The 12555-nt window shown below is 45.2% G+C and overlaps 1 protein-coding gene across 3 annotated transcripts in view; it reads right to left on the bottom strand.

Annotated features, from left to right (window-relative positions):
* The window catches only part of LOC140917284 (phospholipid scramblase 1-like), a 55688-nt gene that overhangs the window by 37008 nt on the left and 6125 nt on the right, over positions 1 to 12555 (bottom strand). For all 3 annotated transcript variants that reach the window (XM_073359740.1, XM_073359741.1, XM_073359739.1), the window contains exon 2: positions 356 to 385. In XM_073359740.1, the coding sequence (XP_073215841.1) occupies positions 356 to 365 (10 nt within the window). In that variant the 5' untranslated portion in view covers positions 366 to 385. The remainder of the gene's footprint in view (positions 1 to 355; positions 386 to 12555) is intronic.

The raw sequence follows: 12555 nt of genomic DNA, 5'->3' as shown, positions 1-12555 counted from the left end.
AAACAGCTTTACAGGTTCAAGATCCTTGAGATTTTTTTTAAATAGTTCCTGCTCCTGCGTTGTATCATTTCACTCACAAGGGACCAATTATCTGCATTTAAATCCCTATTAGCTCATCCTGATAATTTAGGCCTGGTAACTACTTATACTGATCAATGTAGTTGACATGTGGCGACATGTCATAAGGATGTTAAGAGCGATTTAAACATCTGTGTTGAAGCGCATTTATTCTAAGAAGCCCTCCCACTACTACTGTAGCAATATATATCACTAATTTAGCTGTTTAGTTTAGACTCCTGTAAGTGATCCACATTTAGAAGACATTTAACCAATGTTAATGAAATATTTTACTCACGTATTTCCATGGTCCCGTTTACAAGTGTATCTGCAAAAAAGACATTTGTTTCACGCTTTGAAAACAAAAAAAGCCCTCTGTTACACAAAACTCACATTTATGGTTTTCTATTTATAAGTAATTAGCCACGAATACCTTCAGACTATGTATTGAAAGGGAAAGGGTACAATTTTTTCCATTTTCTTAGCTTAATCGATTTAAGTATTAAGATGGTTTTTCAATCATGTTAAGACACAGACTGACAAGGCTGAAGCAGTGTTAGCTGGCTATTTTGTAGCAAGGAGTCAGCCTAAGTTACAACACAGCCAGCTAGCATGGCTTCACATGTGTCACCCTGAATCTTATACAATGCCTTCACTCAAGTTACCCTTGTGACACTGCAAAATAACAGCTCAAGTCAGCACAACTTGTCAGCTGCAGCCCACATCCCTCCACAGGCCAACCAACTTGAGTTAAAAACACCATCACATTTGAGTGAAGGATGTGTGGGGAGGGAGCAGGACTCAAGCTAGGAGCAATACTTTGGATTAACCCTGCAGTGAAGGCAAGCCCTTAAAAGGCATGTTTTTACCAGAATTAGCTGAGCCTAGCCAGGGTATAGCCCCTAAACCTTTCTCCATTCACATGGAAAGACCTCTAACCTGGGCTTGAGGGTGCCTGACGCTCAAACTAGCAGGCACAGATGAAGGTAGAGGCTTGAGGTCATGTTTGCTTTAGCCTGGGCTGGCAACCCACACTTTGCAGGGAGAATGCACCCTAATCAAGCCCAGGCACTGCTAGTTCTCCAGTGCTATCCCACAATTCCACCTGGGCTGTATTTTCTTGTTATCTTTGGACTTTTCTCATTATAGCTGACCCCTTAGGGTCACTAGGGAATGTCAACACTACACTCTAAACACAGCTCTGTGGGACCCACAGTTGTGGACTCTGTGTGTTGAAACCCATACTTGAGCACTCACACTGCATTGTAAACCTGGGTTTACAATTGCTAGAGTCGAGTCACACAACCATGATAATACATCCATACTGAACTATGCAAACCTTCTGACTCAGGACTAGGTTGAGCTGTGTCCACACTGCAAAATAACAGGGTTTGGACCTGAATTTCAGCAGGACCCAGGTTGGTCCTATGACCCAGTCCTGAGTGCTTGCTGACCCAAGTCAGATTTTTGGGGGGGAGGGAGGGGGAGGGTCTGGGCTCCAACCTGAGTCTGAGCCTGTGTTTACAGAGCAGTGTAGGCATACCCTGAGAGGGTGGAGGCAGAAATATCATTAATGTAAGGTTGGGTATTTGATCCAAAAATAACTGGTCAATTGATGAGTCAAATAATGTCAAAAATGGTCAGATATATTAAAGCACTAATTTATTAGAACAGTAAGAAAAAAAGAGTAAGGCTATATTGTCTCCATAAAGGCTTATCCTCAGATAGGTACTTATGCTCAGTCAGAAAAACCAAGTTACTTAACTGAGTTAAAATAACTCAGAAAAATGTGAAACACAAGGAAATGAAGTGCTAAAAAAATGAAAGAATGTCACCATGAGCCAATCAAAAAAATAGGCTGCCACCTACATCAGGGAATTGTTGCTGGAATATTTGACTGTAGTCAAATAATAGGCAATCAACTGAGTGGTCAATTGGTCGGCTGGCCAACCTCCGTTTAATCTTCATGGGTTTAGCTGGTGTAGAAGCATGTAAAGTGCATGTGCACACACTCCACATCCACCTTGCTGAATCTGACACAGTGTTTTGAGAGGTGACTTAGCATTGTAAGATGCACAGTGTAGAAAAACTAAAAATGAATAAATAAATAAAAAGCAACTAACTGGGATGTGTCCGTTTTACAGAGTTTGACTGCCATTCCTAGAATATGAACAGAGTGATACCACTAAAAGGAGCAGAGGTAGGCTCCCTTTATTTTGATACAAAGTGTAACACAAACATGTACAGTTCTGAGGGATTGGGGTGGAGGAAGAAGAAAGAAAGAAAGAAAGATATCCAGACATCTGTATCACCCTGCTGCTCCTATGACCAAATTTCAATAAAATTGCTAATGAGGAGGAGAGACTGGGAAATGAGTGGGCATGTTTGAAGTATGAATAAAATGGGGAAAAAAACCATTTATATTTGGTCCTGCCTCAGCATAGTGGGATGGACTAGTTGACCTCTCAAGGTTCCTTCCAGCCCTATATTTCTATGATTCTGTCTTTTTCAGATAATATACTATGAAGGAGGAAATTCCTGCCTGGCTGAATCCACGATAAAGAATCCATTCTAGAAAAAAGGGTGGAAACTTGCAAGTAATTTGTAAAACCCTTCTACTATTAGATAAGATATTACTGAATTTAATGGTAGTCCCTTTCATAAGTATAGGGAATACATACTCAAACAGGCAATAATTTACCTTCCTGTGAAGGACAATGGAAACTTTAATTACACCCACTGTAACTTGAAAGGGAGGTAAATATTATTTTTTGTAAAAAAGGAATTCCTTCAACAGAATTAATATAACAAAAAAGTTTCAGCAAATAGGATTCCACTAGTGAATGAACCTGGCTCCCACAAACACTTCACAATTTGTAATAGTACTGATACTAATCTTTCTATTACATAAGCCACTTCATGAACTTTGGACTTGTGATGTAAATTGTAATAGCGACTTTATTCCAGTATTTATATGTCCCTTATCATCATAGTATCCAAGATCCTAATAGTAAAGAGCATTATATAATCTTGATATCTTGGCACTGAGGTTCCCCAGGAAGTGGAGGCTGGTGGAGCAGGGTGGGTATTAGAATATAGATATTCAGGCCTGCCTGTTAAGGCCTATACTTTAAGAACGTAGGTGTATTTTTATCACTTAGCTAGTTACCAGGTGTAGCAGGGTGCTGGTGCAAAACCACCTAATTAGCCCCTGCCCAGTCAGCTCCAATCAGGGGAAGCCAATTGATGGAAAAGGCCTGTTGCTCCTGGCCTGACAGGGAGGGAGGGAGCCAGAAGGCTGGGGGGCAGCCAGGAAGAAGTCAGTCAGTCAGGGAGGAAACTGGAGGTCTCCTAGCTGAAGGCTGACTCTGCCTGTAAAGGAGGTGACTAATCCTGTCAAGCTTGTATATAGACACTGGTGGTGGGATAACTTTAAGTAAATAAAGGCATGGGTGTTGCACAACCCTGAAGCCTCTCTGAGCCTTATTGGGGGCAGCAAGCGGGCCCCTGGAAGAGGGGTGGGTTGTGAACCCTGTTACATGTGGGGGCTTGTCCGGGATACATTGCCAGTGACACAGTTTGGCGACCCAGAGATGGAGGGCACTCTGCAGTGGCTCATGGAGCAACACAGGGAGACACAAAAGACACTGCAGGCCTTTCAGCAGTCCCACCAGCTGGAGAGGCAAGCTTTACTAGCTTGGCAGGCCAAGCAACAATGGACTTTGCAGGACTTTATCAAAGATCAGGAGACAGTGCAGCAGCAGCTCCTGCAGAGGCTGGTAAGTCCTGCGGGGAGAGATAGCACCTGGCCCCTGGGCCTTAGTCTCTGTAAGATGGCCCCGATGGATGACCCTGATGCCTTTTTGGGTACCTTTGAGTGGGTGGCCCTGGGCATGGGATGGGACCAGGTAACCTGGGCTCTGCAGCTAGCCCCATATCTTGCTGGGGAGGTGTAAGTGGCATACATGGCCCTGACGGATGCCCAGGCTAGGGACTATGACACAGTGAAGGCAGCCATCTTGGACTGCCTGGGGCTTTCATCAGGGAAATACCGGCAAAAGTTTCGGGCAGCCCAGTGGGCAGGGGGTGTGCAGCCCCAGGCCTTCGTCCAGAGATTGACGGACTGGGCGACGTGGTGGTTGAGGCCCAATGCCCAAACAGTGGGGCAGATTATGGATCAGGGGATCCTCAAACAGTTTGTGCAGTGCCTCCCCGATACCATGCGGGTCTGGGTGTGGCGACATCAGCCTGGCACTATAAAAGCCGCTGCCAAAAGGACAGAGGAATATGCAGAGGCAGACTTCCCCGTGAGGGAGCACTGGACCCTGTGAGATACAGAGGGAGGCAAGAAACACCATGAGCACCCTGCTGGGAAGCTGGCAGACAAGCAACGGGAGGAGCACAAGGGAACCCCTAGCCATCCGGGACGGATTTTATGCTGGTGCTGTGGACAGCTGGGGCATAAGAGCCATGACTGCCCAGTGATGGACTGTGGGGTTGCTGAATTCTGTGGTTGGACCAAGGTTGGGGGGCTGAAGAAGTGGCGTGGAATAGCCACTATCCCCGTGTGGGTGGGGAGAAAGTCCCAGAGAGGTCTAGTCTAGATACAGCCTCAGCCCGCTCCCTCATACAGCAGCGCTTGGTAAAGCCGCATTGGCTTATCCCTGGAGAAAGGATGCTGGTGGAACACATCCACGGGGATGGGGAGTATTGTCCCGTGGCCCAGGTATCCCTGGAGGTGCAGGGAAGGTTTGCCTGGAAGCGGGTGGGGGTAATAAAGGGGTTGCCCTACCCCGTGGTCCTCGGGTTGGACTGGAACCCTTCCTAAAAAGGGAGAGAGGGTATGGGGAAGAGACCAACAGAGAAAGCAAGAGGGAGGACCCTGGAGGGTGGGGGCAAGGCCTGAGACCCTGAGAAGAGGGAGTCCCCACAACCTCAAGGGGAGAAAGATACAAACGCTAGACAACACAGCCAGGATAGGGACCCTACAAGAGGGACTGATGAAGGAACAAGTGTTCCAGAACGGGACCACCCAGGGGAAGGAATCTCTGTGATAGAGGCAGAGAAGCTAAAGAAAGATCAGAATGTAGAAACCCAAAAGGGAGAGGCCCAAACTCCAAGAGGCAGAGGGCCCAAACCAGAGACACGGAGCAGCCTCAGGGCAGTTGACGCCGAGCCGTCTCCCCCACCAGGGAAGGAAAGAGAACATCTAGGGCGACCTGCTCAAGGGTGCGACTGGTGTGACAACCTCTGGGTGGAGGTGGACTTGTGGGGTGGCCCACCCCCTACCCAATGCACCTTTTGTGGGTGGGGCATGCCAAAACCCTACAGGGTTGAGCCCAGGGACCACCCCGCTGGGCAGGGAGGCCGCCCCCAGAGTAAAACCCCAGGCCGAGAAAAGCGGCACCAAGGAAGATCAGGCCTGGCGTCGGCTTAAGGGGGGGAGGTGTGTAGCAGGGTGCTGGTGCAAAAGCACCTAATTAGCCCCTGCCCAGTAAGCTCCAATCAGGGGAAGCCGATTGGGGCTGATGGAAAAGGCCTGATGCCAGCCTGAGGATTGGCAACACCTGCTGGCCAGACAAGTCAAGGGCTATAAAGGCTGGGAGGGAGCCAGGGAGAGGTCAGTCAGGGAGAGAACTGGAGGTCTCCTAGATAGACACTGGTGATGGGATAACTTTAAGTAAATAAAGGCATGGGTGTTGCACAATCCTGAAGCCTCTCTGGGCCTTACTGGGAGCAGGCAGCGGGCTCCCGGAAGAGGAGTGGGTTGAGAACCCTGTTACACGGGGGGTATAAAAACAAAGAATCAAAATCACAGTCCACCTGTGTATGGGCCTTCTCTCACTAGGATAGTCCAAGGCCTTCTTCTTAGGCTAAGCCTTTTGGTTAAGCAGCAGGGGTAGCCATAAGCTGGGAAGCCTAAAGTCACATCCTCACATTCTAAACCAGTCACATTGAAATAAGGTGGTATTGGGCTGTTAGAATACAATCCTGTCCTGATAGTGCCTATCACCACCAGATAAAGATGGAAAGAGAAAACTTAGTTTGATGGCATCCTGTCTGGCAAGAAATCATTTATCATTGGTTGGTTGTGAAACCCTCATTTCTGTACTGTTTTCTCTTTACGGCCTCAACTTTTCCATTGTAAATCTGTCTGGTTCTCTAATTGTTTCTGTCTGCTGTATAATGAATTTTGCTAGGTGCAAGTTAATTAAGGTAGTGGGATATAACTGGTTAGCGAATTACGTTACAATATGTTCGGATTGGTTAGTTACATTTCAATAAAACGATTGGTTAAGGTATAGCTGAGACTATTACTGTATAAACTGGGGTCAAACAGGAAGTGGGGGGGAAGGCAAGTTGGAATCATGTTTGCTAAGGGGACACTGGGTAAATGCGCTGCGGCATCAGAGCTGGGAAGGGGGACACTGGGGAACAGACTATCAGAATATAGAGATAAGCCCGACTGGTTTGAAGGGCTTCAGAATACACTTGCTTGGAAACTAACCCCAATAAACATGGCATTGTCTGCGCTTCGGACTTCTGGTCTCTTGCTGCTTACTGTCTGCGTGACAAGAACCAGGGAAGTGGGAGGGTGAAGGGAAATCCCTCTAACAATGTGTATGGAAGAAAAGGAGTCCCAAAAGCATCTAGTCACTAACTAGACTCCTTCGAGAAAAACTCTGTTACTGAAGGAGGGGATTTGTGGCAATGCATCGCTCTCTCTTTCTCTCCAGGGTTCCATTTTGCTCAGAGAAGCAGTACCCATTCATTCAGACAAAGCACCAAGTGCTATTGTGTGAGCTGGAATCCAAGCAGAGGGCTTCAGTCCCCACTGCCTTGCACAGCATGTAGTCTTTGACACTTGTATAAAACAAGCGTAAAAGTGCTATCACTTTGCACAGGTGTAAAGGACTAGGCAACATGGAAGGCAGAGATTCAGAGCAAGCAGAGTGCTACTCAGTGAGATTTCCCATAGTCCTGGTGACAACAAGCACCAGATGAATAAATTAGATGATCCCCCTTTCCCCCCGTTTCAGAAGTCCCTCTGGTCTTTGTAGTTAACCACACTACCACTTCCTTCAATGACAATACTATTGTTCCTGTTAGCGTTGAACCATCGATTTAAGCAGATGATATAGATCCATGTAGTAACTTAGAACTACACATACATCTTGAGAAAATTTTACAGCTCATTTGTTTCTTCTCCTACAAAAATTAAATATCTCTAGACAGTCTGCACCTGGACGAAACTGAACCCAGGCAAAAAAGACAGTGTTGCTAGAAAGATGCCATTTTGCGTAGTGTTAGGCACATGTCACCACTGTTCTTGTGAGAAAACCGTTTAGGTGCCTGACTTCAGGAGAGGGTTCCTGAATGTGGACCCCAAGCTGAGACAGGATGCCTCCCTTCAACCTAGACTTCGGTACCTAACTCTGGGAGAGGAGTGGGACTTAGGTGATACCCCTCCAGTCAGCATCCACTATTGGCAAGCTTAGGTGGCTTTTATTCTTAGATGTCTATCTCTCCCCATTCATTGTATAGGGAGCTAGATGCCTAACTCAGGATTTGTGGATTCCACTGGGTGGCTATGCACCATGACTGAGAAAAACGCCAACTTCCACCTGAGGCTGCCTAGAAGACTACATCCAATCCTATCACAGACAAATCTGGCTATAGAACCCTATACTTTTGTGGCCTCCTGGCTGAACGTTGTAATTCAATCTGGGAATGAAGCCATATAACTTTAATAAAACAACCAACCAAATAAGAGTATTCAAAAAGCTTTAACGGGTACAAAGTGCAACAGACCATTTCCTTAAAAAAACAAAAAAAACCCCCCCAAAAACAGGTCATCATGAACACATGACCCTGGTACTCTATTTCCTACACTGGCTCCCAACAAAACAGAGTCCTCCCCATCATCTTAATATTCAAATCTCTCCATAGGATCGGCCCTAGCTGCCTAAAATATCATCTCCCTCTCCATATCCAGGGCCTCCATCTACAGCTGTTCACTTCCAGAGATGTAACTGTTTTGTGACTAGAGGATGTCAATTCATGGCTACTAAACATGTCAAATTTTGGATTTTATTTTGCCACTACCAGTTTATTAAGGAACCTGCAAACACTAATCTGGAACAGGTGAGTTAATCATAAATAACTATCCCATTTTCTTTGAATCTTAACATACTGCTTTGAGTCAACTAAGAGGACTGATACAATTTTCTAGATATTGAATGAGAGATTAGTATACATATTTGAAAAAAAAATATTTGAAGTGCAGTAAATATTGTAACATGAATGACACAGATAAATATGAAGCCAGTAACCTAGGATATGACCCCTCTTCTGTCCAAAGATACGAATCTTCTTAGTTCAGGCTCATGTGTGCTCATCATTCAAAATTAAAAAAGATAAGTCTGATGCACAAGTATTTAAATCCCACTGTCCAATAAAGTTCACTGGTTAGCCTCCAGCTGTGAATTTCTGCTTTCTACCATTATCCAGCTTGTCAGAAAGGTATTAGCAAATCTCCTCCTCTCCCTTAAAGTGTGTTTGTAGCTAGGGAGGGCCGTTGCTAAGAAACAGATTGGCTCTAATCAAGTCCTGCCTAACAAGCTGAACTGGCAGAACAACATGCCCTTCTGCTTCCCATTGCAAATTAAAACCTCAAGGCACCTGTTTAGTTCCATTGTCTTACTCAAGCAGAAACATTATTGATGTAACGGGCAGTATCAATTAGTACCAATATTGTTCTGCTACCATTGGAGGGATCCACACTTCCAGTACTTAACTATATGTCCAATAGACAGATTAGCCCAAATGCCTCGGAGACATTCAAAACATTTGTAAGAACAGTGGAGGAAACAACTGCTTTAAGAGAAATCAGAAGAATGGGATGGTGGTATTTTTAGTGTATTATGAAATTTATTAAACAGGGAAATAACACCCCCACATTCTTTTCCCCATTTCCTACTCATGAACTGCACTTGGGGAAAAAAAAAACTTTCAGCAAAACATTTTCATATATGTTTCCTCAGACCATTGTTTTATGATTATTATGTAGACAGATTCTGATTTCAGTTATCCTGGTTTAAGTCAGGAGATGCACTCTCTAGGTTGACAATAGCAAACATAGGATCAGAATCTAACCCTAGATGTATGCAGTCAGGTGCACTACAGGATTTTTCCATGGGCAGAGTGTCTAATAGGCAGGGGAAGGCTGTGCCTCCCCAAACAGCCCTATGTGGCCCCACCCATGCTCCATCCAGAGGCTCCCTCCCCTCTTGCTGCTAGTTGGCCCCAGGTCCCTGCCCACCAGGCAGGCTACTCCTCTTCCAGGAAGCGAAGCCTGCTGGGGCTGGGTCTAGTGCGGCTGGGACTTGGGGTAGCTGGGGCTGCCCAGTGCTGGGGGGGACGCCCGGCACTGGGACCGTACTGCCCAGTGCTCCAGGGCAGGGGGTGGGTGGGTGGGTGGGGAGCTGTGCGCCGCCTGCCACTCTGGGGCTGGGGCATGGCTGCACGCCTGGTGCTCCAAGGCTAGGGGATGTGCGCCCGACCAGCGCTCTGGGACTGGGAAGGGGGCGCATGCCTGCCCAGTGCTCCGGGGGGGGGTGGTCTGGGTTTGGGTGGGGGAAGCCTCAGGCAGAAGGAGTGGACTGGGTCGGGGGCTAGCCTCCCTGAGCCCGTGGTTCACCCACTGCCCATGGATTTTTCTATTTTGTTTTGAATATAATTTAAGGCAACTGTCATCTCTCTTCATGATGAGGTCTAAGCAGCTTTATCTCTTTCTGGTTATGTCACAGAAAATACTGACATGAACATATTTGCTTAGGGCCACAAAAGTAGTAACACTATGCTCAGCCTCATAGAAGAAGCAGGCATTAAAGCAGACCATTCCTTGGAAAGTTTACAGTGTAGAAAGCAGACTTACAAAGACAAGCTGCTCTGGGGGATCCAGAAGGAACTTTATCTTAGATATCTGGGAGTGACTTTTGTTTCTTTTTCCACACACATTATGTTAGATCAGTGGTTCTCAAAGTTTTGTATTGGTGACCCCTTTCACACAGCAAGCCTATGAGTACAACCCCCCCTTAAATATGAAAAAATGTGTTTTTAATTTATAACACTATTATAAATGCTGGAGGGGAAGCAGGGTTTGGGGTGGAGGCTGACAGCTCGTGACCCCACAAGTAGTAACCTTGTGACTCCCTGAGGGGACACGACCCCCAGTTTGAAAACCCCCATGTTAGATTGTTTATATAAATCCTAACCTTCAGCCTCTATTGCTGACAAGCCAGCACATTTCAGGAGGACTAAATTAACATGAAAATCAAAAGCATAATAATTAAATAATCAAAAGGGGCACCTCAAAAACCTCTGGTCCCTCCACAAGCAAGTGAACAACTATTAAAAAAAAATCTAGATACCCTCAAAAGAGTGAAACATCCAAAGGAAATATCTTATCACTCCATCAATGTCTCTGCATAGAAACCTGTGACGAGAGAAAGCTGAAATGCCAAACTGCCCAGCTTTACAGTGTAGCTGTAGCCATGCTGGTCCCAGGATTTTAGGGCAACAAGGTGGGTGGAGTAATATGGTCCAATAACAGATATTACCTCACCCTTCCTGTCTCAGCTTTACAGAGTAAAACTAAGACCAGATTTTTTGTAAATATATATTGTGACACTTTGTATCCCATGTGATACACTGTACCCCATATTCCTCACTTTCATATGGTTATGATATATGTTGTACAAAGTATATTTTCTGAAGAAGCATTTGAAAACTCATAATCTGCTGAATATTATCATCTTGTTGAAATGTGTGTAACACCACTGCATGTAAAATTGTGAGATTTTACTATATGATTGTTACTAAAATATGCTGTAGTTCTGGGTCACACCCACAAACCAGTTTCTCAACGACAAAGATACACTAGCACGCCAGCAAGGTACTAATGGGCCAGGAAGGTGTAAACAAGAAATTTACATTGCATCACAGGAACATTTCAACCCCCACATCTACGAGGGACTACATGTTGTCTACACCCCAACGGGGGGTAATCCTCCAAGAGGGGAGAAGGTATGAGAATGAGTGACCATGACCACCCATCTCTCTGCTTATGACATCAACAACTTTAAAAGAACTGAACAAAGGTTGGAGTGGTTCCAGGCTTGAAGAAGACCCAGTCTGCACTGCGAGGTTATGTTGAGAAAGACATTTTGCTTTTAATTTCATTAAGTATTAGCTTTTGTTTTTATCTTTTTATTTCTTTTGTAACCAATCCTGTCTTATATACATCTATACTTATAATCACTTAAAATCTATCTTCTGTAGTTAATAAACTTATCTTATTGTTTAATCTTAACTAGTATGAGTTTGGATTAAAGTGTGTGGGGAAACCCCATCTGAGATAGAAAGGCTGGTGCACATTTTATTTCCTTTGATGAAATTACAGATGTACCATGAGCTTGTACTGTCCAGGAGTGTACTAAGCAGTACAAGATGCACATTTCTGGGGAACAAGGCTGGGACTAAGAATTTGCAGGTATCACACTATATGTAGTTCATGAGTGGCTGGGAGAGCATTCATATATTTAGCTGGGAGTGAATTTACATGCTGCAGGCTGCATGTGAGCAGAACGGGGAGAGGTTGTTGTTCACCACTAAAGCATTGCAAAAGGCACCCCAGGCTAGAGAGTTCAGGGGACACCGTTATTCAACAGTCAAGATTTTACCCTAGGGACATCTTCCAGGTCAGAGCATGCATTTGATATGTTTCTTCACAGAATTTACATCTCCAACCTTTAAGATGAGTAAATAATTGAAAATGTCCCATAGAAGAGATAGATAACAGATTAAAGAAGTACATTAAACACATGGGGGTTTAGAGATAAAGAAAATAAACAAATTTGGAATTTGCAGATTTTAAGACCAGAAGGGGCCAATAGATCATCTAGACAGATCTCCTGTATAACACAGGCTATAGAGTTTCACCCAGTTATCCCTGCATTGAGCCTAATGACTTAGACTCATAGGCTTTAAGGACGAAAGGGACCATCATGATCTTCTAGTCTGACCTCCTATACGTTGCAGGCCACAGAACCTCACCCACCCACTCCTCTAATAGACCCAGAACCTCTGACTGAGTTACTGAAGGCCTCACATGATTTAAACACGTCAAATTACAGAAAAATCCGTCATTTATGCTAGTTTAGGCCTGCAAGTGACCAGTGCCCTATGCTGCAGAGGAAGGCAAAAAGCCTCAGGGTCTCTGCCAATCTGACCCATGGGAAAATTTCGTCCGGACCCTAAATATGGCAATCGGTTAGACCCTGAACTTGTGGGCAAGACCCAGCAGCTAGACACATGGGAAAGAACTCTCTGTAGTACCTCAGAGCTCTCCTCAGCTAGTGTCCCATCACTGGATGTTGGAGATGTTGGATATTAGCAGTTGCATACTGGCTACATATCATTGTAGGCAGTCTCATC

Source organism: Lepidochelys kempii, chromosome 9 (assembly GCF_965140265.1).
Source record: "Lepidochelys kempii isolate rLepKem1 chromosome 9, rLepKem1.hap2, whole genome shotgun sequence".
Classification (NCBI taxonomy): Eukaryota; Metazoa; Chordata; order Testudines; family Cheloniidae; genus Lepidochelys; species Lepidochelys kempii.
Note: the sequence above shows the minus strand (reverse complement) of the source record. Positions and strands in the feature narration are given on the sequence as shown.